Source organism: Clupea harengus, chromosome 2, assembly GCF_900700415.2.
Source record: "Clupea harengus chromosome 2, Ch_v2.0.2, whole genome shotgun sequence".
In the NCBI taxonomy this organism is placed as follows: Eukaryota; Metazoa; Chordata; class Actinopteri; order Clupeiformes; family Clupeidae; genus Clupea; species Clupea harengus.
In genome coordinates this window covers 14,111,065-14,138,564 of record NC_045153.1, presented here as the reverse complement: position 1 = coordinate 14,138,564, position 27,500 = coordinate 14,111,065, and the positions used below count along the sequence as shown (strand labels likewise).

At 45.1% G+C, this 27,500-nt stretch overlaps 1 protein-coding gene across 3 annotated transcripts in view; it reads left to right on the top strand.

Annotated features, from left to right (window-relative positions):
- LOC105913250 (neural cell adhesion molecule 2-like) overlaps positions 1-27,500 on the top strand; it is a 153,159-nt gene that overhangs the window by 102,392 nt on the left and 23,267 nt on the right. For all 3 annotated transcript variants that reach the window (XM_031583698.2, XM_031583693.2, XM_031583687.2), the window contains exons 4-11: positions 775-918; positions 1,604-1,738; positions 7,636-7,753; positions 14,622-14,782; positions 17,516-17,661; positions 22,561-22,711; positions 24,603-24,790; positions 25,486-25,582. In XM_031583698.2, the coding sequence (XP_031439558.1) occupies positions 775-918; positions 1,604-1,738; positions 7,636-7,753; positions 14,622-14,782; positions 17,516-17,661; positions 22,561-22,711; positions 24,603-24,790; positions 25,486-25,582 (1,140 nt within the window). The remainder of the gene's footprint in view (positions 1-774; positions 919-1,603; positions 1,739-7,635; positions 7,754-14,621; positions 14,783-17,515; positions 17,662-22,560; positions 22,712-24,602; positions 24,791-25,485; positions 25,583-27,500) is intronic.

Here is a 27,500-nt window from a genome sequence, read left to right as displayed (position 1 = left end):
ATTAATGATCCAAATAAAAACGCATCCTTCTTTTCATGTGCGCGTTATTTCATCATATCTGCAGGGTAATGATGATATCCGAACTGCTCGCCGGCCATCAGCCGAGATGCTGACGACAGAAACGCGCATCCCGGCAGGTTTTTTTCCCCCGTTCGCTGGCTTGCTCCTGCCTGCCTGCCAATCCCGTTCCAACAGGCTGATATTGCATGCGAGTGGGAGAGCCATCCGAGCTGTTTGTTTATGCGTGTAATAAGCAGTGCGGCTCGGCGCTGAGAGTTAAGTCCAAGCAGACGTGGCTCGCTAATCAATACTCAAAGGAGGGAAAACAGATGAAGGGGAGATTGGAGCGTCTGGCTCGTTTGATGATGCTTCACTATGTCTGTAGAGAGAGAAAGAAAGAGAGGAATGGATGGCAAGGAAGAGAGGCTGCTAATGCTGGCTTCCCATACACAAACAGAATTGTTTATGGTGTCCTAACATGTTACAGAATGTTTGATTAGAGATGAGGGGTTATTTATTTATTTTGTTTTGTTAGCATGTTTTTGTTTGTCACACCAGAAGGAGCAGAATGAGACTCCTCAAAGAGACTTCTTTTCTCACGGACACTTTAGATTGGAGGAGATGAAGAAGTACAATGCTTGGCGGTTTCATGTCACCTCATTGTTGTTGCCTGTGAATTTTCGGAAGTCCTTCATTCAAGTCATCATTCTCTCTAACTTCATCTACAACTCTAATGTGTTCCTGTGATGCCACCTCTTTTCCCGTGTCCCACAGAGAAGCTGACGTTTCGAGAGGTGAGGTCGCCGCAGGAGTTTCGACAGGGCGATGTGGCCGAGGCGGTGTGTGACGTCACCAGCTCCCCAGTCCCGGTGGTAGCTTGGTTCTATAACAACATGGAGATCATGCCAGAAAATAACAGTGAGTCTTCTCCCAAAACACCACGCTCCTCCACACTGGCAGTCCTAGTAGACACGCTACACGCTATTAGCGTTCTGCTAATGGGCTTTCACAGAGGACATTATCACAAAGCTGCATATCTGTATGCTAGCCAGCCCTGTGCCAGACACAGGACATCTTGCATTCTGGGCTATTTTGATGTTAATGAGCACAATAACAATTAATTAACATCAAAATACTCTTTTAATTATGTTTTTATGACACTGCCTGAATATATTTGCAGTGCTTATACTTGGTCCCTGAAATAACTATAACATTTACATAACAGTAGTTGCCACTTACCTTATCTTAAACATGCCCTATGAGAATATGACAAAGTAACAATCTCGCTGAACAGTTAGACCCTTTTCTAGATCTTGACAGGAATGCTTCAGATTCAGTTCTTCTTTTCATGTCAGGCCAGGATTTCAGCTAGTCTAACCTGCCAAGAGATCTCTCTCTTCTCCCAGTGAGCCCCTGAGTATGTGAATTTCAAACTAAAACTTATTGTTTTTCTTGTTTTTTTTTTTCTGTATGTAATTGTTATTTTTCCACAAACATTCCTCCCACTCATTGCAATCTCCCTAGCTCAGCTGTATAAATAGCTGTGTTGACTGAAAGATTTGAAGTGCTAATGAGAGGTCTCTCTCCCTCTCCTTCGCCACAGAGTTCCAGCTCCTGCCCAACAACAACCTACAGATCCAGCAGGTGACCAAAGCTGACGAGGGCGTGTACCGCTGTGAGGCTCGCGTGGAGGCCAGGGGCGAGATCGACTTCAGAGACATCATAGTTGTGGTGAATGGTAAGTTTGCGTGTGTGTGTGTGTGTGTGTGTGTGTGTGTGTGTGTGGGTCTGTGTGTGTGTGTGTGTGTGTTTGTGTGTGTGTGTGTGTGTGTGTGTGTGTGTGTATGCAGATAACACAGCTGAGGGACAGCATAGAGCTGTTCGAACACAAAAACACTCCAGCTGTGCTTTGCCTCCCCTGAAACTCTTCCATTACAAACTCCTCTAAACTTTGAGGAGTGTGTCAACAAACAGCCTGTCAGCCTTGGAGGAAGTTCAGACCGACGCAGCAAACAGGCCCATTCGGTGTCTAATGTGGTCCAGCATAGCAATATCCCCTTCAGTATCTTGAGATATGCACTTCATTATTTTCAATAATCCAAAAAGCGACCGTTGAAGTCATTCCTGTGGCTATTTTTTTTTAATGAACCCTTCAATCAGCGACTAATTAACAGCCAGGCAATACGACTCCCAGCCTAACCCCTTCCTTCAGTCACTTACACTAAGTGTTGAGCGTTAGTGAAAGTACCGTGGAGTACGACTCTCACGATGCAGAGTGTCTTCTTCAGCCGTGGAGACGATGCCTCCGGTGGACGTTATTGAGATGGAGGAGCCCTTGGACAATGGCCTCCCAGGGAATGGGCGCTCGTCCAGTCAGTTCCATACCACCGCTCTTATCTTCCGCCCGCGGTTCTTCACCGCGCATAATTGAATCAATAACCGTCGTTGCCACAGGCATAGAGTGGCGCTACTCATGCGGCCGGGGCAGCAATCAGTGGCGTTTTCCTAGCCACTTTACCAGAAATTAGCGCCATAACTCAGTCATTATCTTCTCTTGTTAGAGTGTCACGGGCAATGGCAGCCGTGACCTTTTAATGTAATGCGAGGGGCATTACGGGGCGGGCGCGTGAGGAGATGAGAGAGTATGATGCTCCGGGATGACCGGCTCTCGTCGCCGCCTTGCCTCGCCTCTGCCCTCTCTCATCTGACACAATGAAGGCAAACATGGACGCCAGTCACTTTAGTTTACCACTTAAATCTCTCCAGCTGATCCAATAAGCCCGCTCAATGAGGCGAATCCGATAATCCCGTCGACATGACAACACACGTCAAGTGCTGGAATAAAACAAACTGCGCTGCCGTGCTCTTTTCCGCCCTCCCTGGCCTTCCCTCTCCCTCTCTCTCGCTCTCTCTCTCCCTCCCTTGTTTATCCCTCTCTCCCTCTCTTTCTCTCGTACCTCTCCTTGTTCAACCCTCTCTCCTTCATCCCTTTTTCGTAGCGGATTCATGTGTCGTCTCCGGTTTGGGCATACTGTAGTCTAGCCACACACTGAAAGCCGTGAGTGTTTTAAACGCTGCGTTTTAAAGTTCCGCAGTGCTGCTGTCTTCATCTCACTGGTTTAGGAGTGTAGTCTTTAGAATGTGTCAGATAGATTTTCATTATTAGACCAGAGTTTCTCCTTTTATCATCCACACTATATTTGTTGTATCAGGAATGTGTTTCATCTTTTTCATTTAAAAAACTTCATTCAAATCAAGCACATCATGATACTATATTCATATACATACTGGAGAAACACAGAGTTTACAGAGAGGTTTTGCCTCTCTCTCTCTCCTTCTCTCTCTCTCTCTCTCTCTCTCTCTCTCTCTCTGTGTGTGTGTGTTCTGCCTCTCTCTCTCTCTCGCTCTCTCTCCTGTGCGTGCGTGCGTGCGTGCGTGCGTGCGTGTGTGTGTTTGTTTGTTGAATCTCAAGGTCCCTCTCCCGGTGGAGATCTTCTTCAGATGGTTGGTTCTCTGGATTTGATGTCTTTATGCCCCGATATTGTCTCGTATTAGCAGTGCTGTTCCATTTCGCCCAACTCATATGGGAATGGGCTGAATTAAATTACAGGCTAAGGAAGATGGGCATCGATTGGCAAGAAAGTCAATGATAATCTTGTTGGAGCCGTTTCAATGCACCACTGCCCAGTACCATGTAGTTTGCCTTTTATTCATGGTTCTGAGCTCGACACAGTTCCTCTGTGTGTCTGTGAGGTATGTGTGTGTGTGTGTGTGTGTGTGTGTGTGTGTGTGTGTGTGTGTGTGTCTGTGTGTGTGTGTGTGTGTGTTCATGGACTCACCTTTCCCTCTGGTCTCCCCCCTCCCTCAGAGGCCCTCTAGTTAAGGTCACCCCGTGCCTGGCCCAGCCTCAGAGTCCAACACAGTGCTGAGTGCAGCCATAGAGTCCAACACAGTGCTGAGTGCAGCCTCAGTGTCAAACACAGTGCTGAGTGCAGCCATAGAGCCCAACACAGTGCTGAGTGCAGCCTCAGAGTCCAACACAGTGCTGAGTGCAGCCTCAGAGTCCAACACAGTGCTGAGTGCAGCCTCAGAGTCCAACACAGTGCTGAGTGCAGTCTCAGAGTCCAACACAGTGCTGAGTGCAGCCTCAGAGTCCAACACAGTGATGAGTGCAGCCTCAGAGTCCAACACAGTGCTGAGTGCAGCCTCAGAGTCCAACACAGTGCTGAGTGCAGCCTCAGAGTCCAACACAGTGCTGAGTGCAGTCTCAGAGTCCAACACAGTGCTGAGTGCAGCCTCAGAGTCCAACACAGTGATGAGTGCAGCCATAGAGCCCAACACAGTGCTGAGTGCAGCCTCAGAACCCAACACAGTGATGAGTGCAGTCTCAGTGCCCAACACAGTGCTGAGTGCAGCCATAGAGCCCAACACAGTGCTGAGTGCAGCCTCAGAACCCAACACAGAGCTGAGGTCTCTGCTGCTGGAGAGCGGAGCAGAGAAAGGGGGGGTGGGCTCCAGCTCCAAGCTGCCCTGCCTCAGGGCTCCGGATCAATTTCATTAGGAGAGAAATGAGTCATCGTCTCTACTCTACCATGAGGAGTGGAAAGGCAATGATCATACTCATATTGCTTGTCTGAAACACACACACACACACACACACACACACACATACACACACACACACACAAACACACACACACACACACACACACACACACACACACACATACACACACACATACACACATGCACACATGTGTACAAGCAGTAGAAATTTCAATTCACCTCAACCTAGCCACATACAGCAGGTATACCTGGGGTATCCATCCAAAGCCTTTGCAGGCACACAATGAAGTGTGATAAAGTGCTTTTTGGGGAAAATAATGTCAGGCTAATTACAGCTGGACTGTCAGCGATTTGGGCCCACTTTTAATGAATGGCCCATAATGTGTTTCATTAGACAAACATTTATGATGTGCAATAGGGGGTAAGAGCAAAGTGTTAGTTGATCTAATATACTGCCAAGTCAGGCTTGAAGTGACCATGAATAAAACATCCCCTTAATTTAATCTTTTTAGCCAAGCGCATGCTCCATTAAATAGTGTTATGTCTGTAAAATGGGCATAACTCAGAATGATGCCTTTAGGTAAAGGCCTTTGGGCCACTGTGTGAAACATGCAGAAAAAGAGATGTCATTGGGATGTAGGGTCTTGTAGAATTCGTGAGCCCTGTTTCCAGTAAAAACGCCTTCCATTCAGCTTTTTCATATTTTAAGTGGGGTAATTTATAAAACATGTGGTTGGGGTTTTGGTACATGTCTAGATTGTCACTCAACGGTTGGTGAACTGATGCAAGGAATCAATATAACTTTGTGGTCTCAGTTGACTTCTGGGTGGAAGAGAAGGAAAATAGAAGCAATGGGGATCCTTGGTAGAGGATCACGGAGGACCTCAGAAAAATCAGTTTTCTAAACTTCGGAAAGTATTCTATGACTTTTTCCGTCAGAGCTAGTAATGTGTTTTCCCTGTGACCTAAACAAAACATTTACTGCTTACTTGAACCATCCGTCATAAGATTGATTTAACCATACAAATGTTACGACATATGTAACACCCCCCACATCATGCAATTAGGGACTGTGATACTAAATGTGCAACGATAAAACAGTGTCATGTTACCATTATTGATAATTGTCATGACAAATCTCATAATGTTAGATGTCATAACAACCTGTGTCATGGCATTAAAGCTGTCATATCATTAGACACTGTCAGAGCTGTCATGACCCATTATAGAAACGTGACGCAATCATGCTTGTCACAAACAGTTTTGACAGCATAGGGCATAGGCACTGACAGGTGCACTGACATGTCTGAGGGTTGATGGGAGGTTCATGCTAAGTGCACCCAACAGAAACAGTAATTCTGAGAAGTGAATGAATAGACAGACTGTTCTATGGGGCTGCATTATACATGTCAGTCTGACGTGGTGAGCGAACTCACTTTAACTTTCACTTTTAACCAAAACGAAACTGTATCAAATCAGGCTTTCTTGCTCGAGGTACAGAAGCATTTCAGTTTTTTTATTTGACCATCTTAGACACTACAGTGACTCTGAACAGGTCAGTTTCATGGACAACCAACTATTACAATAGTCCAACATTATAGCACAGAAAACAACAAAACTTTCCATGGCTTCTGTAGACCTCCATACTGTTCTTTAATTGCTTGTTAATAGTAATATGTTTATTATAATTGTAAACCGAAATTGTGAATTCTTTTCACTCTTACTAAACATTCACTATCTTTTGCGTCTGGACACCCCATTAACGGGCATCTCGTGTTCAACACAGGGTCTGCCTCCTCTTGTACAACGTACTCCGTTACATATACTCTCAAGGCCTCTGCCATACCTTTACTGTAACAATGATTCACAAAGGCCTGAATGCAGGCACGCACACTGGAGTCTTGCCCATACGGCGCCATGGTTCATTTATCCGCGAAGCCATTGTGTCGCGGCGCCGTTGTGCTGCATCCTGAATCTGTATGACCATTCATCAGTATGTCGGCCCGAGATGCTCTGAAGTCAGTGTTGCTCAGCTACACAAAGCTCTGCGTCCTCTGAGGTCCGAGCTCTGTTAATGAAATAAACCTGGCTGGGCCACACATAAATCTAATAGAGTCCCCCGCTCACTGATGCACATCACGCTCTCTGTGTAGGTGGTGTTGATATTTCCTGTGTACTCCTACGTGGAAGTACTATCTAAGAGATGTTTTTTTTTTTTTTCCCCTTTAAAGAAAGTCAGCCAATAATTGGAGGCTGAAGTCAGGGGCAATATCACTGTCAACCTAAGCAATAACTTAAATTAGTATTAATGCACAGAGGTACAGTAAAAGTACACACACACACACACACACACACACAGACACACACACACACACATACACACGCACACACACACACGCACACACACACACACACACACACACAGACACTCACACACACAATAAAACTGTGGCTTCTTCTCAGAAGTAGTATAACCTGAACTTGATGAGTCATGATGAGTTTGAGGTGAAAATCAAGACATCGCTGAAGGATTCATTGGTTTATGTTAGACTGCCATGTAAATCCAGCTACTTGTAATCATCATCACTCATCATTCCTCATTCTGTATCACACTGTCTAAGCCACTCAACCTTGCCTAATGTGTCATCTGGAAGTAAAAACAGTAATTATGGTGCATGGAATGTGTGAGTGGAGATGCACACTACTGACTGTGCTTCACACATGTTTAGGCGTCACTGTTTCTGTTGAGTTGGTTCGCTTGGCCAACTCTGCTTATGCACGCCAATTATCCAGGAGTTGCACATGTGTGCGCTTTGCTATTGAATGTGGTACAGTGGTTAGCATCGCAACCTTGTAAACTGTCAACTATGTTGGGTTCGATACCCAGTCACTCCAGGATCCCTTTTGGATAAAAGCCTCCGCTAAATACTGGACCTTTACCTTTATTGGGTCAACCCACAAGCTTGGTCAAGACCAGAGGGGTGCTTCAGACTCAAAATCCAACTCTGTTCATTATCCAGCTCAATCACCACTGTTGACTCTCCGGTCTCTCTGTATCTCTCTCTATAGTGCCTCCAGTGCTGTCTGTGCCCCAGCTGACCTTCAACGCCACAGCAGACTACCAGGAGTCTGTCACCTTCACCTGTCTCGCCTATGGCTCCCCCGAACCTGATGTCACCTGGTACAGGTATGGCCATGTCTGCTGCTATTGAGGCCACCCACCTACACACACACACACACACACACACACACACACACACACACACACACACAAACGGTGTGAACTAAAGGAATGTGACATTTGACAAATGATACCTCTAATTATCCTCCCAAGCACTTAACATGCATAAACACTGGACTACCTTTCTGTTTTAATAAATATATTAATAGACTTAATGGCGTGAATAAATTTCATTCCAAAGGTTAAGCACATGGGAGGCATCATTCTCCCTTTGAGCCACACAAAATGTAATGGGGGGAGGGGAGTGACAATATTAGCAAGAGCAGCTAATACATAATTTCCCCTGCTTTAAGAAATCACCGTGGTGACAGAGGTTGGAAAGAGGAGTGGGAGGGTCAGGGCGAGAGCTACAGCCCTTGGCAGTAAAATCAGCCATTTTTATTTGGGTGGTAATGCGGGGGCCGCGAGTGACAGCGGTTCAATGTGTTGATTACAGGCTCTCAATCAGGGTAATTACCTCCAGTGTGATGGGAGTGACAGCCAGATGAAACGGATGCAGGCGGGCGGGAGAGAGAGAGAGGGAGGGAGAGAGAGAGGGATGGAGAGAGAGAGGGAGAGAGAGAGAGAGAGAGGAACTGAGAGGGAAAGAGAGGGGGGAGACAGAGAGGGGGAAAGGGAGAGAGAGAGTGAGAGGGAAAGAGAGGGAGGAGAGAGAGAGAGAGAGGGAGAGAGAGAGGGGGAGTGAGAGAGAGAGAGAGGGGAGAGGGACACGTGCTGTCCTTTTATGAATGCACACAAGAGAAAAATGGGAAAAAGAGAGAGCGGCAGAGAGAGAGGGGAGCAAAATATGCAGCTAATTATGGCAGGCAACACTGAACAGCACCGTTTTTTTCCTCGCTTTTTTCACTTATAAGGAGCATTATTGAGTTTTGTTTTAAAACTACTGAACTAACTATCTGAAAACCTTGCACACACCACCGACAGCCCAGCTGGCACGGTAAAAGCTTGCTAAAATGCCAACTGGCATCATTTGGCAATATAGTTAGGCAATGTCACGGCAATGGGCAGTGTCACACCAATGTCACACCATAAAGGCCTCTCTTACATGTTTGCAGGGCGTAGCGGCCTGGACCACAGAACTACATAAAGCATAGCCTGGACAGCTAGTGGGGACTACTGGTGTGTTTATCTGTCCTACACATGACCATATACCATTAAATTAATTTAAAGTCCCTCTCCTGGCATTGATTAAACCCCTGAAAACTCTTCACTGTCCCTCAAAATTACATATTTATAAGATTTGATGGGGGAAAAAAATCCCTTTGTGCCCTTTGTGGGGGAAAAAAATCCCTTTGTGCCCATAGCTGCATATTTTTCAGTCCATTAGAACAGGTAAAAAAGGGGGCGGGACAGCCACCATAACCACGGATGCCCTGTGCTGCAGGAGCATCTCCTTCGATGATTTTGCCTCATTTGAATATCATGCCATAGTTCTAAAGTGCCAGCCTCCTGTTCTGACAGTAACTGTGTATAGGCCACCCAAGCAATGTCCCACTTTTCTAACAGACTTTTCAGAACTACTCTCCATTATACACACAAACTACGATAAGATTATTATCACTGGTGATTTTAACATACATGTTGATAATGGGAACGACTCAAAGGCCCGGGATTTTATGAATCTCTTGAATTCCATGGACTTTACACAACACATCACTGAACCCACTCACAACCGTGGCCACACCCTTGATCTAGTTATTACAAAGGGTCTTACAACTGTTATATCGTCTATCTGTGACCTTGCTCTTTCTGACCACTTTTGTATTTTCTTTACAGCACTGGTACCTAAAGTTAGAAATAGTGCTGAATGTTTTATTAAGAAACGCTATCTTAACTCTGCAGCAGCTGAGAATTTCAAAGTAATGATGAACATAACTAGTGCAAAAAACCCAGATACGGGGCCATCATGTGTTAATGATCTAGTAACTACTCTAAATACAAAATTAAGGACAGCACTTGACTCTGTAGCACCATTGAAACAAAAAAAGGTTTTAGCCAAACAAAAAGCTCCATGGAGAAATGAGGAAATTATTAAACTTAAGAGATCCTGCAGAAGGTCTGAGCGTACATGGAGAAAGACCAAGCTACAGGTCCACCTTGATATCTTTAAGGATAAACTTTCAGTCTTTAATAAAGCAATAAGAAATGCTAGGAAGGATCATTTCTCTAATTTGATATCTACAAATTCTAACAATTCCAGGGTCCTCTTTTCAACAATAGACAGCCTTATAAATCCTGCACCTAAAGTAGATGATAGTCTCTTTTCCACCTCCAAATGTGAGGAATTTGCAGCATTCTTCAGAGATAAGATAACGAACATTAGGAAAAATATTGCTCAAGAAATTCCAAATGTCTTGTTTTCTGATCCCCTTCCACCATGCTGTAACAGTATGAGCTTTTTTGCACTGGCTGATATAGAAATGCTGAGCAAATAGTGTCACAACTGAAGCCGTCTACATGCCCTCTTGATCCCCTTCCCACCAAATTTTTTAAGACCATCTTTGACTCTGTGTCTAAGGACATTCTAGCCATTATAAACTGTTCCCTGCTTACAGGTATTTTCCCATCAGAACTTAAAACTGCCCTGGTGAGACCCCTCCTGAAGAAAAGCAATTTAGACTCTTCAGTTCTAAACAATTTTAGACCCATCTCTAACCTTCCCTTTCTAAGCAAAATCCTGGAAAAAATTGTCTTTAAACAGTTAAATAATTTCCTAGATGCTAACTGTGCATTTGACACCTTCCAATCTGGTTTTCGCTCCAATCATAGCACAGAAACGGCATTAGTCAAGGTTGTAAATGATCTCAGGATTAATGCTGACTCCAAAAAACTATCTGTCTTGGCCCTTCTGGATCTGAGCGCAGCCTTTGATACTGTTGATCACAATATCCTTATTGATAGACTTGAAAATTGGGTTGGCCTCACTGGTCCGGTCCTAAACTGGTTTAGGACCTATCTAACTGGCCGGGAATACTTTGTCGCCCTCGGAGACCACAGCTCAAAAAACATTTGTATGACCTGTGGGGTCCCTCAAGGATCCATTTTAGGGCCCTTACTTTTCAGTCTATACATGCTACCCCTTGGTAGTGTAATTAGGAGGCACAACATCGACTATCATAGCTATGCAGATGACACCCAGCTCTATATTTCTGTAACACCCAACAACTACAGCTCTATTGATTGTTTGGTAAATTGCATTTCTGATATAAATGTATGGATGTCACAAAACTTTCTCCAGCTAAACCAAGATAAAACAGAGGTATTAGTCATTGGTGAAAAAAACGAGAGAGAGAAACTAACTGCACACTTAAAAACACTAGCACTTAACACCAAGCACCAAGCCAGAAACCTAGGCGTCATACTTGACTCAGATCTCAATTTTGAAACCCATATCAAAAATATAATTAAAACATCTTTTTATCACTTAAGAAACATTGCTAAGGTGCAACCGTTTCTCGCTCAGGCTGACACCGAAAGACTGATGCACGCGTTTATCACGAGCAGGCTAGACTACTGTAACTCGCTTTTGTCTGGTCTACCAAAAAAAGCCATTAGTCAACTACAAACAATACAGAATGCAGCAGCGCGAGTCCTCACTAAAACAAGACGGAGAGCGCACATCACACCAGTATTAAAATCACTGCACTGGCTACCTGTTAGTTTTAGAATAGATTTCAAGGTTCTCCTACTAGTCTATAAATCACTCCATAGTCATGCACCTGAATATATAACAGACATGCTCTCAAGGTACACACCCAGTAGATCCCTGAGGTCCTCCGGCACTGAACTTCTAACAGTTCCAAAAGCCAGGACAAAGAGACATGGGGAAGCAGCTTTTAGTTTCTATGCCCCCAACCTTTGGAACACTCTGCCAGAATACCTAAGAATGGCCGAAACGGTTGAAACCTTTAAACATGCACTTAAGACATACCTCTTTGATCTCGCTTATCACTCACTGTAAAATGTATTTAACATTTATGGAACATTTATTTATTTACTTATTTCTGTCTCTTTTCAAGTATTTGTACCCCCCCCCCCCCAGCAGCTGTCTCTTAGTTTGACGATAACTGTGCTGAGCAGTCCTTTATGGTGCCAGTGCGGTTAGTACGTAATTTCCTGTTCATTTATCTCTGGCAAAATCTGTGTCTTTTTATAAGTGTTTTGTAACTTGTAAAATGTATTTATTTAACATTAATGTAACATTTATTTATTTATTTACTTATCTGTGTCTCTTTACAAGTGTTTGTAACCCCCCCCCCCCCAGCAGCTTAGTTTGACGATGACCGTGCTGAGTAGTCCTTTACGGTGGCAGTGCGGTTAGTACGTTTATTTTATTTTATTCATTTATCTCTTGAAAATCTGTGTGTTTTATACAAGTGTAACCCCCCCCCCCTTTTCTTTCCTACTGTGAGGCGCATTGTGTTACTTCCTTGTATGAAATGCGCCGTACAAATAAAGTTTGATTTGATTTGATTTGATATACCTTTGCCTCATTTAGTATTCGCAGATCTATGAATATGCAAATCATGTCTCACTTATCATACTGTATGTCTATCTGCCTTCGGCGTGACTATGTCATAAAACAGCTAATAATATGTTGCTAATGTTGGATAAGCTTCGGTCCTGATCGCCAGTTCTGACTTTGACATCCAGATGTGCCGTTAGGGAGAAGTGTTTGGAACACCGTATAAAGTCTCTGAAGAAAGCCATCTAGTTCATCGTAATTAATATCCTACTATATGTATATGTCTAGTGATGTTACCCCTCTATCCTGACAGGATAGTTGAAGGGATTGATTCCTTAGGTTTGTGACGTATGAAACCAAGGCTATCTGATTACGTGTTTTCGAGACATTGGTACACTGCTGTTCCAAGGCGGAAATACTTAGCCATGGACGTTGCCTGCCTATTTCGCTCATAATATGTTGTGTATCATATAAAAAAAACACCATATGTTAACAAGGTTAAAAACATGACTTTCACAGGAGGGTGTCTTTAAAGATGATGCCAAAAGTACGTTGATCCTATAAAAACATGCTTCAAAAAGTGGCTAATTGTTGCTTTAAGGTCTTACCATTAGATACTTCATGCTTGTGTTAGACAAGTGAGATACAATTATTTTGAGCCATTGTAGTGAAACAGTTAAATGTAAATTTCTATTTTCTGGACACAAATGCTGAAGAGTGGATGACATGGACTGTGGGGCCCACTGACTTTTCCATGATTAGTCTACACACCTGTCTACACACTTACACACCTGTCACGGACTAAATCTCACACCTTTGAACCTCTCAAAAACTCAAACAAGTGATTGAAGTGGCCATACAGAATTTCTTGTCCATCCCCAAAAAGTCCCAGTGTTCCGGTCGGCATGTGGCTCTCGTTCCTGTTGACCTCTGCTCCAAATGGACCACTTTTATGGAGATCTCTCCACACACCTCTCCACGGCAGCTGCACCTCTCCCACCCTTCACATCCAGTCTCTTTTGAGCGCTTTGGAGCCGGACAATGAGCTGCACTCTAATGGCCTCAGAGGTTCAAAGTGGGTGAGCAACAGATTCACTTTGAAGTCCCAAGTTTTTTTTCTATCATTTGACTGGATGTGCCCAGTTATGGATTTACTTCTGGCTTTAAAAAATACTTCCGTTTGGCACGGCATAGGCCCGCGCTGGAAATTGCAGATAACAAATTGCTGTACAATGAAAGCGTCATTTATTTAGCGATTGCTCATAGGCAGCCAGTACCATTTGCAGAGTGTGAAGGGTGCCTAGTTAGAATGTCAAGCAAGACGCCATGTCACAACATGCATAGCCTAGGTGACACATTAGGTTTAAGGAGGACTTTTCAGCGCACTATTTCCTTATGGTTAGTGGTGCGGAATGACATTCAAAAGTGTTATCGCAAATGCAGAAGGGAGGTTTGTTGTGTGTGTGTGTGTGTGTGTGCATGTGCCTGTGTGTGTGTGTGTGTTTGTGCATGTGCGTGTGTGGGTTGAATCCTCCTGAGATTTTTTTGTTTCTTTTTATTTCCTGTGCATCCATCAATTTCTTTTTTCAGAGTTTTCTCATTTCCTCTTCTCTTTCTGTGACCTGAATTACGGTCCGAAACTTCTACTGCGATTTCAGTTTTTTTAAGCCCAGATTCCCAACCAGCCCGCTTTGGTAGTGTACAATACAAAAAAAAGCACCATCTTGTTCCATAAAAACTGAAAAATGCAAAACACAGTCAATATATTATTGTAATAATAATAATCAGTATATACTGTAAAATATGGTATAGAAGGGATGTTTTATTGGGGTGCTGTTTTGGTTTCTCTTTGCAATTGTGTCAAAGGTAAGAACAGCAAAACTTGTTGTGTTGTGTGTGTGTGTGTGTATATGTGATAAAAAAGCATCGCTCCTTACTTTCAAGACACATTAGCCGTGAAACTCATGGCTATGAAGCTTCCTGGGGAGAGTACCCAGGTCCTTCCTCAGGAAACCGCAAGTACAAAACCGAACAATGCTGATGAAGATCTGCTGTCTTGTGAGATTTTTGATTCAGTGCCAAGGAAGTGCTGACCTCTGTTACCAGGATAGTTTGAAGAGAGCCTTTGTGTCTTATATCATAAGCATGCCTGGGCTTGAATATCAAGATATGATCGTGTTTGTGTGTGTGTGTGTGTGGGTGTGTGTGACGAATTGTTTGGCAAGCCTTACTGTCACATATCTATTTGTGAAGTGTATATGCACGTTGTCATAACAGTGATAAATCTCTGCAGTGTTTGTGTATCGGTTGATGATATCATGTATCAATGTTTGATGCGTGTGTGTGCAGGAAAGGGGTGGAACTGCAGGAGTCGGAGCAGTACGCCATACGGGCTCGAGGTACAAGTCTGACCATCCGAAACATTCGACAGGGCGATGGAGGCCCCTACACCTGCAAGGCCTTCAATAAGGCCGGAGAGGTCTACCGCGAGCTGTTCCTCAAAGTCTTCGGTAAGAGGGTCCATTTTCACTGATGGCATGACAAAGCACAGTGCAGTGTGTGTGTGTGTACATGAAGATATCCCATTAGAATGCATTAATGTCTCGGGCTGATATACCAGACGCATATCTAAGTCTGCTTGAAGTATTGATATCACCGGATATTAAAGGTATTATGAGTATGTCTGGACTCAGCAATATGAGCTGAAATAGAATGGCTGAATGATCTGACTTTCTCATGGGAGTAGCTAACAGGTGCTGTTTCTAAGCAGAATCGTCAGCAATGCCCAATGAAAGGAACAGTGTGTAACTGGTCACTTCACATATCAGTCAAGAGGATTCTTCTATTCCGGGTGACCTTACAGAGGCAACTCAAGAAACTGACTGAAGTCATTCTGCATCTCAGAGCATGTCATTCTCACCCAGGCAAATATCCTGTCAATCCACCATCACTCTAAACACACACACACACACACACACACACACACACACACATATACATATACACAGCCTAAGTGTGGAGATGTTTCTGTCTCATAAACAGGGCTCTAAATAATTTAACATAAAACAGGAGAGACATCCTTTATGGCCAAGAATTTCAATTTGGGTTTTCATGAAGCTGCCAGCATTTCGGCAGATTATTCCGATAGGGCCTTGTCTCCGCATGGAAATGTATGGAGATTTATTCTGTAGTCATCAGAATCCTTTCAATGTGCAAGCAAAGGGGATTCTTCAGTGTGGCTCATCTAAATGAACACCCCCACCACCACCCCCCCAACCGGTACTGGATAGGAGTTTTGTTTTTGCAAAGCGTAGGGGGCAGCGTGGTTGTAACTTTCTTTTACAACCCCCTGACAGTGTAAGAGATGGAGGGAAGTGCTGCTGGGTTGAGGTGTTTTTTTTCACACCTGGTTAAGCAAAGCTTTCTAGGGAGTCTGTCTGCCCACACGTACTCTGATGTCCAGCCAGAGTAGCTGAACACATGCTGGGCATAGACTCTCTGACCACAAAGTGTCTGCTACTCAGCATGTTGCTATGGATGTATTGACATATTGATGCGTTTCTTGTCCATTTTAAAGTTGAATTACTAAGCACTATTTTCTAAACGCAACGCAACATTCTGTCAATATGCTGTAGTGGAGTACAGTTGGAGTAGTGTGGTGTTAGCGGTGTACTGCTGCCTTACAACAGCAGATTTATGTTGTTCTGTGGGTATAGTACTAGGAGTTGTCAAATGCTGTAGATTTGGGAGTGGTGCAACTTTAATTCAACGTTCCATGAAATATGAAATCCTGGGAGGATTAGTGATGAGTGATGCAGGACATCTTCTTTCCCTGGCGCCTTTCAACTTTCCTCCCCTCTTTTACGTAAAAGAAAGAAAAAAGTTGTTTCTGGGTTTTTTTGGCGCCGCCCAGCAACTCCAGTCTCCCACTCTCTGCTGTAATCCCCTCTGTCAGCAGAGCAGCGAGAGAGAGAGAGAGAGAGAGAGAGGGGAGAGAGAGAGAGAAAGAGAGAGAGAGAAAGAGGGAGGGAGACAGAGAGAGAGAGAGAGAGAGAGGGAGACAGAGAGAGAGAAAGAGAGAGAGAGAGAGAGAGGGAGGGAGACAGAGAAAGAGAGAAAGAGAGAGAGAGAGAGAGGGAGGGAGACAGAGAGAGAAAGAGGGAGTCAGAGGGAGAGAGGGAGAGAAAGAGAGAGAGAGAGAGAGAGAGAGAGAGAGGGCACACAAAGCTGCTAGCAATGGCAGCGAAAGGGAAGCGGGTAAACACAGAGAGGAAGAGCCGAACGTGGGTTGTAGCATTTGCTGAGGGGGCCATTATGTGTCTTGGTTGTCACGCGAGGCCCCGCATACGAATCTGTTTTCCATTATTTGGAAATGACTTGCTGCGACTCGCTGCGTCGGGGCCCCCCTATGGGAGCGGCGGCACTAATGTATATTTATCGGGTTAACAGCCGAGAGGTAACAGCCCCGCCAGTGCATCACTTCACCTGGAGGAGCGGGTGCTATTGTACATCAATTACCCTACTAATGAGCTGAATGCCATAACAGCAGGCCTTATCTACAACAGGGCTTTCTCTTTCTCTCTCTCTCTCTCTCTCTCTCTCTCTCTCTCTCTCTCTCTGTCTCTCTCTTTCTTCTCTTTTTTTTATCCATGCGGGGGGAGAGAATCATAAGTATTCACTCGGTGTGCCATCTCAGTTGCACTCGGGCTCACCTGGGAAGAGGAGACGTACCGTATGGAATTAATCTGGAGCGCGCCGCATGTGGCCGTCTGTATCAACAACCGGACGGCAACACCAGCAGACTGCCAAAGCGCTCTCTGACTAACAGGGCGGCGGGGAAGCTCTTTTTTTTTTCTCTCTCTCTGGGATGATTCAGATTGCTCAGCAACATGGGAGAAAGAGAAGCAGCAACAAATGTTTGATTAAAGGCAATCAAAGGAAAAGAGGGCTTTTATAGTGCCAACTTACTTATTCTGTGTATAGCTCTTCCTGTCTATCTGATCTTGGCCCCTTTTTGGGTGTTCTTTATCTCTCTGCCTCCCACAATACAGCACTTTGGTCAGCGTGAGCTGTTTTTAAATGTGCTTTATAAATACATTTGACTTGACTTGACAATCATTTCTCTGTCTATGCCTCTTCATCTCTCATCCTCTGTGCACACTTCTTCCATTTTTACCTCATTCATCATTTCCCACCATCCCCTCCTTCATGCCTTTTCTTCTCTCCTTGTCTCTGTTCTGTAGTCCCGCCACACATCACCAAGCTGCGTAACGTGACTGCGGTGGAGGGCAGCGCCGCCATGATCTCCTGCAAGGCCGAGGGCGAGCCACTGCCCGACATCAGCTGGAGGAGAGCCAGTGACGGCCAGACCTTCACCGACGGAGACAAGGTGACACAGACACACACACACACATACACACACACACACACACATATACACACACACACACACACACACACACGCACACACACACACACATATACACACACACACACACACACACACACGCACACACACACACACCTATTCACACACACAGAGACACACACACACACACACACACACACACACACAGCCTCCCCCACTCCACTCTCCTTTCCTCTCCTCACACAGCAGTACCGTAGTGCCTTCTGCTATTAGCATGTAGCCTGCAGAATGTTCATGACTATAGGATTTTAATGTTTTTATTCCACATAGTAGGTGTCTGGAGAGGTTCTCACATAACTTCATGTCCCTGTAGAACTTTTGTGGTTACATTGTTTTATAGTTCAACATATCAGATTTGTAAAGAGTATTTTAATAATACGTACTGTACACAGGCACAATCTAGAGAGTTAAGTCAGCAGAAAGGAGCAGTTTCCACAGTGATATTGTGCCATTGTGTATTGATTAGATAGCGCCTCAGACTGAAACTGGGGGAATGTGGTGAAATTGCCGTCTGGGAGAGGAGTATTGTCATCTGGGTTCTCTCTTTTCAATTGATCTTAGTTTCTCAAGCTGTACCAAGCTGTTCTGTGTGTGTGTTTGTGTGTTTGTGTTGTAGTGCAGACTTAAACAAAGTCTGCACCACAACATACCTGATACCTACCCTACTCAGCAATCCTGCAATGCCAAATAGTAAGAGTCAAATTTCTTCCACAAACCAGGGACCAGCATTAGACAGCAACTTCATGCCCAACCGTGTAGTTCCACACACGTAAACAAACATACACACAAACACCTCCACATCTGTGTATGTACAGAAAGACCAGTAGGAGCAAACAGTAGGATTTTTTTTCCAATACAGTTAATGATGTTTGTAAACAGTCCATAGGGATGATTGACAGCCTTAACTCACCCCACGGCAGCCAAGTATCTCACCTCCTCCCCATTCTCCTCCTTTTCACTTGTAGCTCTAAGCTCACATGACCTCTTATCCATATATGGTGTCCGTGGACATCGCTCACATGCGATCTCCAATAGGCAATTCAGGACCAAGGTCAGCTACCAAACCAAGCATGCCCTTGCCAAGCCACCTAAACCAACCATGCCCTTGTCAAGCCCCCTTAACCAAGCATGCCCTTGTCAAGCCACCTTAACTAACCATGCCCTTGCCAAGCCACCTAAACCAACCATGCCCTTGTCAAGCCCCCTTAACCAAGCATGCCCTTGTCAAGCCACCTTAACTAACCATGCCCTTGTCAAGCGACCTTAACTAACCATGCCCTTGTCAAGCCACCTTAACCAGGCATTCTGATAGCAGAATCACTGATTGGACCACACCAGACCATAATACAGCGCAGATGAAAATTATTCAGACTATGGCGTTTATATGTTCAACAATATGAAACTTAGTGTTAGGTGATTTAAAATGACACCAAATTTATTTCGGATTATTCCAACGGCAGAATACAAGGCGCAGGGAACTTTGAGGTGCGTAAACGCCACTTAGAGTTGCGTAAACGCTATTTCCAAAATTCCAGAGGTGCGTAAACGCCGTTTACGTGCGTTTACCCTCCACTACAGCCCTGCCTATAGGCAATTCAGGACCAAGGTCAGCTACCAAACCAAGCATGCCCTTGTCAAGCCACCTTAACTAACCATGCCCTTGTCAAGCCACCTTAACCAAGCATGCCCTTGTCAAGCCACCTTAACTAACCATGCCCTTGTCAAGCCACCTAAACCAGGCATTCTGATAGCAGAACTAGTGAAAATCCTTTTAACCAAAAAACAAAAGAAGAGAATGTTGCATACAATTATGCTTCTCTCTCTCTCTCTCTCTCTCTCTCTCTCTCTCTTTTTCTCTCTCTCCAATCCCCTCTCTTTATTCATGTCACTGTCTCCATTTCTCCTTGAAACGCACGATTGAGGAGTTGTTCGCGTAATGAGATGGATATACATGTTAGCGTAGGTTGATAAATGAGCCATGCCTCTGCCACAGTGACACTCACAGTCAGCGCTACGCATTCAAAGAAACAAGAACACAAGGACACACACATCCCTGGTAGGAATACAGACTCAGCCTGAACACAACTTTTTATCCCCCCCAGCCCTTTTCAGTAGCAAAGAGACAGAGATTATATAAAGTGAGGAAAATAATGAAGAACAGGGTAATAACCTAAATAGCTTTATTTATAAGACTAATGGCTCTTATGATGAAGATGAGTGAAGCAGAAACATCCAGATAGAGCCTTGAACTACACTGACACGTCATTGTTAGAGAAGTGACAGGGTATTCACACAGACACTCACAGTCATGCGAAAACACAGAGCATACAGTCCCCCATAGACCCAGCACACGTGCGATGACAGGCTGTTAATATTTACCCTAGTGCTGTTAGTACTCACGCATTAGAACACAGTCACACTGGGTAGTGATTGATATACCCAGACTCACACACATACACACACACACACACACACACACACACGCATGCACAAACACACACACACACACACACACACACACACACACACACACATACACACACACTCATACATGCACACACACACACATACACACACACACATGCGCACATACACACACACACGCGCACACACACATGCAGAGATGGAGTATAGATTGTTTTTGCAGCAGTCTCAATAGGCCTTGATGACTTTCCAAAGAAATCCACAGCCATTCTTCTGGTTCTGGTTATTTCTGATTTGGTTTCTCCCGTTGTTGTCCCCCCCCCCCCCCCCCCCCCCCCTCCTGTTGCCATGTCATCAGTTTCTCCTTGAAAGGCACATTTGAGGAGTTATTCCCATCACACACACACGCAGATAGATAAACATGTCAGTAGTGCTTGACAAATGAGGATGGTTGCCTCAGCAGCGATGCTCATGCGCCAGCATAAACATCCCGCTCTGTGATTCACATTCAGAGAACATATAAACAGCACCTGCACAATGGGATGCCTTATTGTACGTCCACATACAAAGACGCTGAGTATGATCTAACATCGACATCTAGCGTCATAGCTTATAGCATTTGCGGTTGCTCTGAGACCAGCTCTTAGACCTATAGTATATCCACATAATAGTTAGTAGTTTGGTCCTAACCCAAAGCTCAGCCCTAACCTTAACGCTCATCTCAACCTCACCCGTTGTTGTTTCAAACTCGGTTACTCTGTTACAACTTGGGTGCAAGAATGGTTTTAAATGTATGCGAGGCTCACAGCCTAACTGCATTGCTTATGAAAGAGTGGATCAAACGTCAAAGCTGCTGAAGTATTCTCCACAAAGAGTATACCTCAAAAGCAATGCACTTGCATTCTGTGGGAGTCCTTCTGTCAATTTACTTCAGTGTTAAACTGTGGAAGAAGCAGCATAATTCACACACACACAAGCACACACACACAGACACACACACACAGACACTTTCAATGTTTTGTGGTTTTACAGATACTGTATTTGAAGGCTACATGCTCTTTGCTCAATTAAAACTCCGAATAGCCTTGCAGTTGCTGCACATGCATTACCTGGGTGCCCAGAAGCACAGGACTACATGAAAGCAGCCTTTGTACCGATGGAGTCTGCCCGGCAGCAAGCGGAATTAAGTGTGTCTTCTGTGTGCGTGGGAGAATGGCGTGTGTGAGATAAGGGCCTTCAGTCACATCGGTCATGCATCCAACCTGCACTCAATCATTATGCCTTAGCAGAGAGAGGGAGAGAGAGGGAGGGAGGGAGAGGAGAGGAGGTATAGAATAGAAGAGAGGGGGAGAGCAGGACCTAGAGGAAGAGAGCGAGCGAGCGATAGAAAAGCTGTCAAAGATCGTTAGAATGCCTTGAAAGGCTGGTTGTTACGGCAACAACAATGGTGGCAAATGGAAGTGCTCCATAGAGGCAGGAGAGAGGGGGGAACCGGAAAGTGGGGGGGCTAGGGCTCCTGGCGTCGGATCTTAATGAGCACTTTCAGCCACTCGCTGTCCTGGGAGCGATTAGAAAGGCCTGCATCTCGGGGAGGTGGGAGCAACCGCCGCAGGGAGAAAGGGAGAGAGAGAGAGAGAAAGAGAGAGAGAGAGAGAGAGATTTTCCTCATCACACAGTCACCATGACTTGGGATGGCTTGGGTGTGATTTTATTATTGGGAGAGTGTGTTGGTGTGGATCAGCCATTCGCAGTCCCAGCCGGCATTATCTCCACAAATTGGATAGCAACCGTATGACAGGCAAAGAGGACTAAACTAGCGTGCACTCACAGTATCTCTGATGTGCAGCAAAATCCCTAACGTTGTTCTCACCAGCAGTTTTCATGTGAACACTGGATAATGTTGGACTGTCAGCAACTCATGGTTTAAACACAAACCAAACTGACTGTATTTCCAACATTGTCACTGCTACACAAACCAAACAATATGTTAAGTCCTTTTCAGTATTTGCGAACGGTAATCGTTTGCATAGAACGTCTGCATGACAACTAAACGCCTACCGGATGTGTTCACGTGGCGTGTTCAGTGTGTGGGAATGAGAGGAGGGGGATGTGTTCATGTGGCGTGTTCAGTGTGTGGGGATAATGAGAGGAGAGGGATGGTCTTGAGTCCTGCCACACATGTAAACTATCACCGTCATCGTCTTATCACACATCTGATGATTCCTGAATATTCACAAGCCAGTTTAGCCACAAGCCTGTTATTGGAATGTTCTTTTATATTTACATGGAACTCCCATTGGGAATGCTGTTCCTTAGAGAGAAGGCTGATGTATGTACTATGCAATTTATTGTTGTTAATCTATAGCTGTGCTTCTGCTCTGTGTGTGTGTGTGTGTGTGTGTGTGTGTGTGTGTGTGTGTGTGCGTGTGTGTGTAGAGCAAAGATGGGCATGTGGATGTCCGTGGTCGCCACGGCGAGTCCCTGCTGGTCATAGTGGGCGTGTCTCTAGCAGACTTGGGCCGCTTTGACTGTGAAGCCAAGAGCCGAATCGGAGGACATCAGAAGAGCATGCACCTGGACATAGAGTGTAAGTACACACACATGAAAGACACACATGAAACAAACACAGAAACACACACATGAAACACACACATTTTCTTTCATATTTGAATACATACCTATCCCAAAACACCTATCCCACAGCCATACAAGGTCTTACCACTGCAGCTGAAGCCCCAAGGCCTACATTTACATTTAGTCATTTAGCAGACACTTTTAGTCTTTTGTCCAAAGCGACGTACAAGGGAGAGAACAGTCAAGCTAAGAGCAATAAAAACCTGGTGTAACAATAAATACTACTTTACATAATAAATAGAAAAACGACATAGAAAATAAAAAGAAGTGCAGGAATGTAACTGCTGTAAGTGCAAGTTTAGCACTAGTCAAGGTGCCAGTTAGGAAGGGAGGTGCTCTCTGAAGAGTTGGGTCTTCAAAAGCTTCTTGAAGGTAGAGAGGGACACCCCTGCTCTGGTAGTACTAGGCAGTTCGTTCCACCAACGTGGAACTACAAATGAGAATAGTCTGGATTGCCGTACTTGCACAGACGGCAGTGCCAAACGACACTCACTAGACGAGCGCAGCATCCTGAGTGTAACATTTGCCTAATCAACTGCCAAAGACCAAACCCTATTCCTTTAATAAATACAAAGACCAGATGACACATTTCTGAATCTCTATGAGGGACTATGAGGGAGTGGGAGTGTCAGCCTCTCCTCTCCTCTCCTCTCCTCTCTGCGGTGGAGGTGCTGGGTGTTATCGCTCGCCTGTCACGGGTCGGTGACATTCAGCTAGTCGGCTGTCATGTCATATCTCTCCATGATGATGCCACAGCAGATTAACCAATCACACAGTGTGACGCATGTCACATTGGCAGGTCTGGGCGAACACGGCCGGGTGCCAGTGTGAGTGTGAGTGTGTGTGTGTTTGTATAGGTGTATGTGTATGTGTGTGTGTGTGTTTGTATAAGTGTGTGTGTTAGTTGGTGTGTGTGTGTGTGTGTGTGTGAGAGTGTGAGTGTGAGTGTGTGTGTGTGTGTGTGTATGTGTGTGTGTGTGTGTGTGTGTGTGTGTGTGTGTGTGTGTGTGTGTGTATATGTGTGGAGTGTGGTGTCTGTGTGTGTGTGTTTGTATGTGGTGTACTGTGGAGCAGGGAGGACGCTCCGATAGGGGCACTAATGAACTCATTCATTCAGTCCCAAAGGCACAGACCTGACACCCAACCCAGCAGCAGTCCCTCTAATGGTGCTCTGTATACGACAGAGAGAGCAGGGTGGAGAGAGGGAGAGGTGGAGAGTGATAGAGAGACATGGACAGAGAGATTTAGGGTGAAAATAAGACACTGGAAGGAGAAATGAAATGACAAGGTGTACAAAGGAGAGAGGAAACAGGCTAATAAATGAATGTCTAAGTAAAAAAAAACGGAAAGAAATGATTAAGACATATGTAAGAGGCATAAAAATGAGAGCTACGCATGTGCACTCAATATTACACACACGCACACACATACACACATACACACACACACACACACACACTCACACACGCTCATACACATACACATACACACACGCGAGTGCGCACGCACATACACAACTGAAAATAGATGCACTTTGTCTGGCGCCTCCATGCACAGTCCATTGGGGATAGGGCCACAGTTAGCTGCTAAGTAGCTGTGAGTGTAGAAATACTGTGCCAGAGAAGGAAGGTGACATTGTTTAGACAGCTGTGTGCAACGCCTCTGAAGAAGGAGTCATACATGCACTGATATATTTATATACACATACACTCACACCATGTCAGTTGAATGCTAAAGCACGATTGTTGTTAAGCAATGCAGGCTCCTGTGTTTGCACTGCCTAACCTCTGTGAGATGTGGGTTTTCTTCTGTTTGTTGAACTCCATATCCCATGATCCTCACAGACGCCCCAAAGTTCCAGAGCAATCAGACCATCTTTTACTCCTGGGAGGGGAACGCCGTGAACATCAGCTGCGACGCCATGTCCAACCCTCCGGCCACCATGCTGTGGAGGAGAGAGAAGCTGACCATCCCCAGCGAGGGCATGGGGAACATGCACGTCCACAGCGCCCCCGGGAGGTCATTGCTGGAGGTAGCACTCACCGTCGCCCCAAACAAACCGCGTGCCAGCGGACATCTTAGTTGTGTATTTTCAACACTTTTCATATACTGAGCATACGAATCACCATCAAACCGTGATATGGGAGACCAGCTGGTCTGCACTGTCGCACTTAATAGGCACTCTTAACATTGACACATTGTCTCCTTAAGTGACTTACTAAAGTTACGTTTAGTAAACTTTTGGTATCACTCTCGCCATCGAGGCATTTGCCCACTGTGTGTCTATACATAAGTAGCTCTATACAATCTGTGAATGACAGCACTGAACATCTGTTGTTTCCACAGAAGACTAAATGTACTGTCACTGACTTTTCCATCTGGACTAACCTTTAAGTTATTGATAAGATAACCTTCAAAGTAACATTCTTATCTGTTTAATAATGTGTGCTCATCCACAGTATTTAAAGTTGTGTTTCTGTGTATCTCTATAAAAGTTTTTAATTGTATTTTTATCGTCCTCTCTTGATGTAGATAAGGCAATTGGATTAAATGGATATCATATCTCCCTTTCTCTCCTCTATCTGAAATTTCATTTCATAACTATAACCACAAATTAAAACATTGATATTGCCAAGTACTGATGTAGCCATGCTTTCTTCCTCCTCTATCCCCCTCTTCCTTCCTCTCCCCTATCTCCCCTTCTTACCATCTTTCTCACTTGTCCAGGTCACGCCCATGTCCGACAGGGATTTTGGCCGCTATAACTGCACGGCACGCAACAACATTGGAATGCGCTTCCAGGAGTTCATCCTAGCCCAGGCAGGCAAGTCTGAGCAGCGCTCCTCAAGCATTTGTGTGTGTGTGTGTGGGTGTGTGTGTGTGTGTGTGTGTATGTGTGTGTGTGTGTGTGTGTGTGTGTGTGTGTGTGTGTGTGTGTGTGTGTGCGCGTGCGTGCGTGTGTGTCATCATTGCAGGGCTGTGAGTGAGTAAGCCTGAGAGCTTGGGGGAGCGTGTGGTTGTGTGTTTTGGATATACTGGTAATATTAGGATTGTCCTTGCTACATGCAGGCTGAATGGCCAACCCTCTGCATATATATATATATATTCGTATGTCTCAGAATACATTTCATACTGTTAGATGACTAAGCTTGTGTCCGCGAGCCATGCTAGTGCTTCACTGTTCAGGGTAGACAGTGCCTGAAGGCCAGGGCACTGGTACTTGGTGCAGTCGTTGATAATGTGATCAGCAGTTTGCTCTGGGGCCCCACAGGGGCAGTCTGGAGCATCACATAGGTTCATCCTGTGCATATTGGCTCGGAAGCGTCCATGTCCTGTTCGGCATCTGTTGAGTCGTACCCAGGAGTTTCTGTTGAGGGTGTGTCCTGCAGGCCTTGTGGACGGTGTTTTGATGTAGCCATGTAGTTTAGTGTTGGCTGAGCCCCACTGTTTGGTCCATTGTGTGATGGTCCAGGACCCAGGTGGCTGACCATTTGCCTCATGCAGCAGACCCCGAAGTCTTGCAGAGATTGGTGCCCTCAACGGTAGGCGTGGTGGTGGGTCGTTTGAGTTGATGTCATGATGGAGTAGGTGGCTGGCTCTGCGTTGAGCTCTCTGTGCAAGGCTTAGGCAGGCTGCTTCACGGCGGATTGCTGGTGGTGGGATTCCACTGAGGATTGGTAGGTATGAGGTTGGTGTAGATCTTATACATCCTGAAACCATCCGCATGCTGTTGTTGAGAGCTATGTCAAGCTTGGTGGTATGAGTGGATTTGCACCAAATAGGTGCACAGTACTCTGCTGTTGAGTAGGCCAGTGCAAGAGTAGCAGTTCGGAGTACAGGGAAACTTGCTCCCCACGAGGTTCCGCAGAGACGGTGAATGAGGCAGTTTCTTGCTTCCACCTTGGCTCTGACTTGCTGGAGGTGTTGTTTATAGGTGAGGCTTCTATCCAGAGTAACACCCAAGTATTTTGGAGACTTTTCAAATGGGATAGTATTTCCTGCACATTTTACTTTTAGTTGGGTGTTGGCTAGTCGGTTGGCAAGATGAAAGTTGCTGCTGACGGTTTTGGTTTCATTCATTTTCAGTCGCCAGTTAATAAAGTATTTGTTCAGATTAGTAAGATCATTTGTTAAGGTGTCACTTAGTGAGCTAAAAGAAGTTCCTGTAGTTAGGAGTGCGATGTCGTCTGCATAGGTGTATTTTTTGCTGGTTGTTGTCGGTAAATCAGAGGTATAGATGTTGAAGCAAATTGGAGCTAGAACAGATCCCTGAGGCACGCCATTCTTTAGCATTTTCTTTTTGGTTTTTTGATGGTCGATGTGCAGTGTGAAGCTTCTGTTTGTCATCATCTGCATGATAAGTTTAACCATGTGTTTGCTTGGTATTGTTTGTAGCAGTTTCAAGGCAAGGCCACGATGCCATATGGTGTCATATGCAGCACTCAGGTCTACAAACACTGCGCCAGCCTTTTCTTTGCGTTGAAATGCAGTTGTGATATCCTCAGTAAGTCGGGCCACTTGGTCGGTGGTAGAGTAGCCTTTTCTGAACCCGGCTTGTTCCTTAGGGAGGTTCTCATCAACAGTGTCATAGATGCGGTTGAGGATCAGTCTTTCTCGGAGTTTGAAGCTAACGCAGAGTAGGCTAATTGGTCGGTAGCTTTTTGGATCTCCAGCAGGTTTGTTTGGTTTGAGTATGGCAACTATTTTGGCGGTGCGCCAGATCTTTGGGATCTTGACTGTCC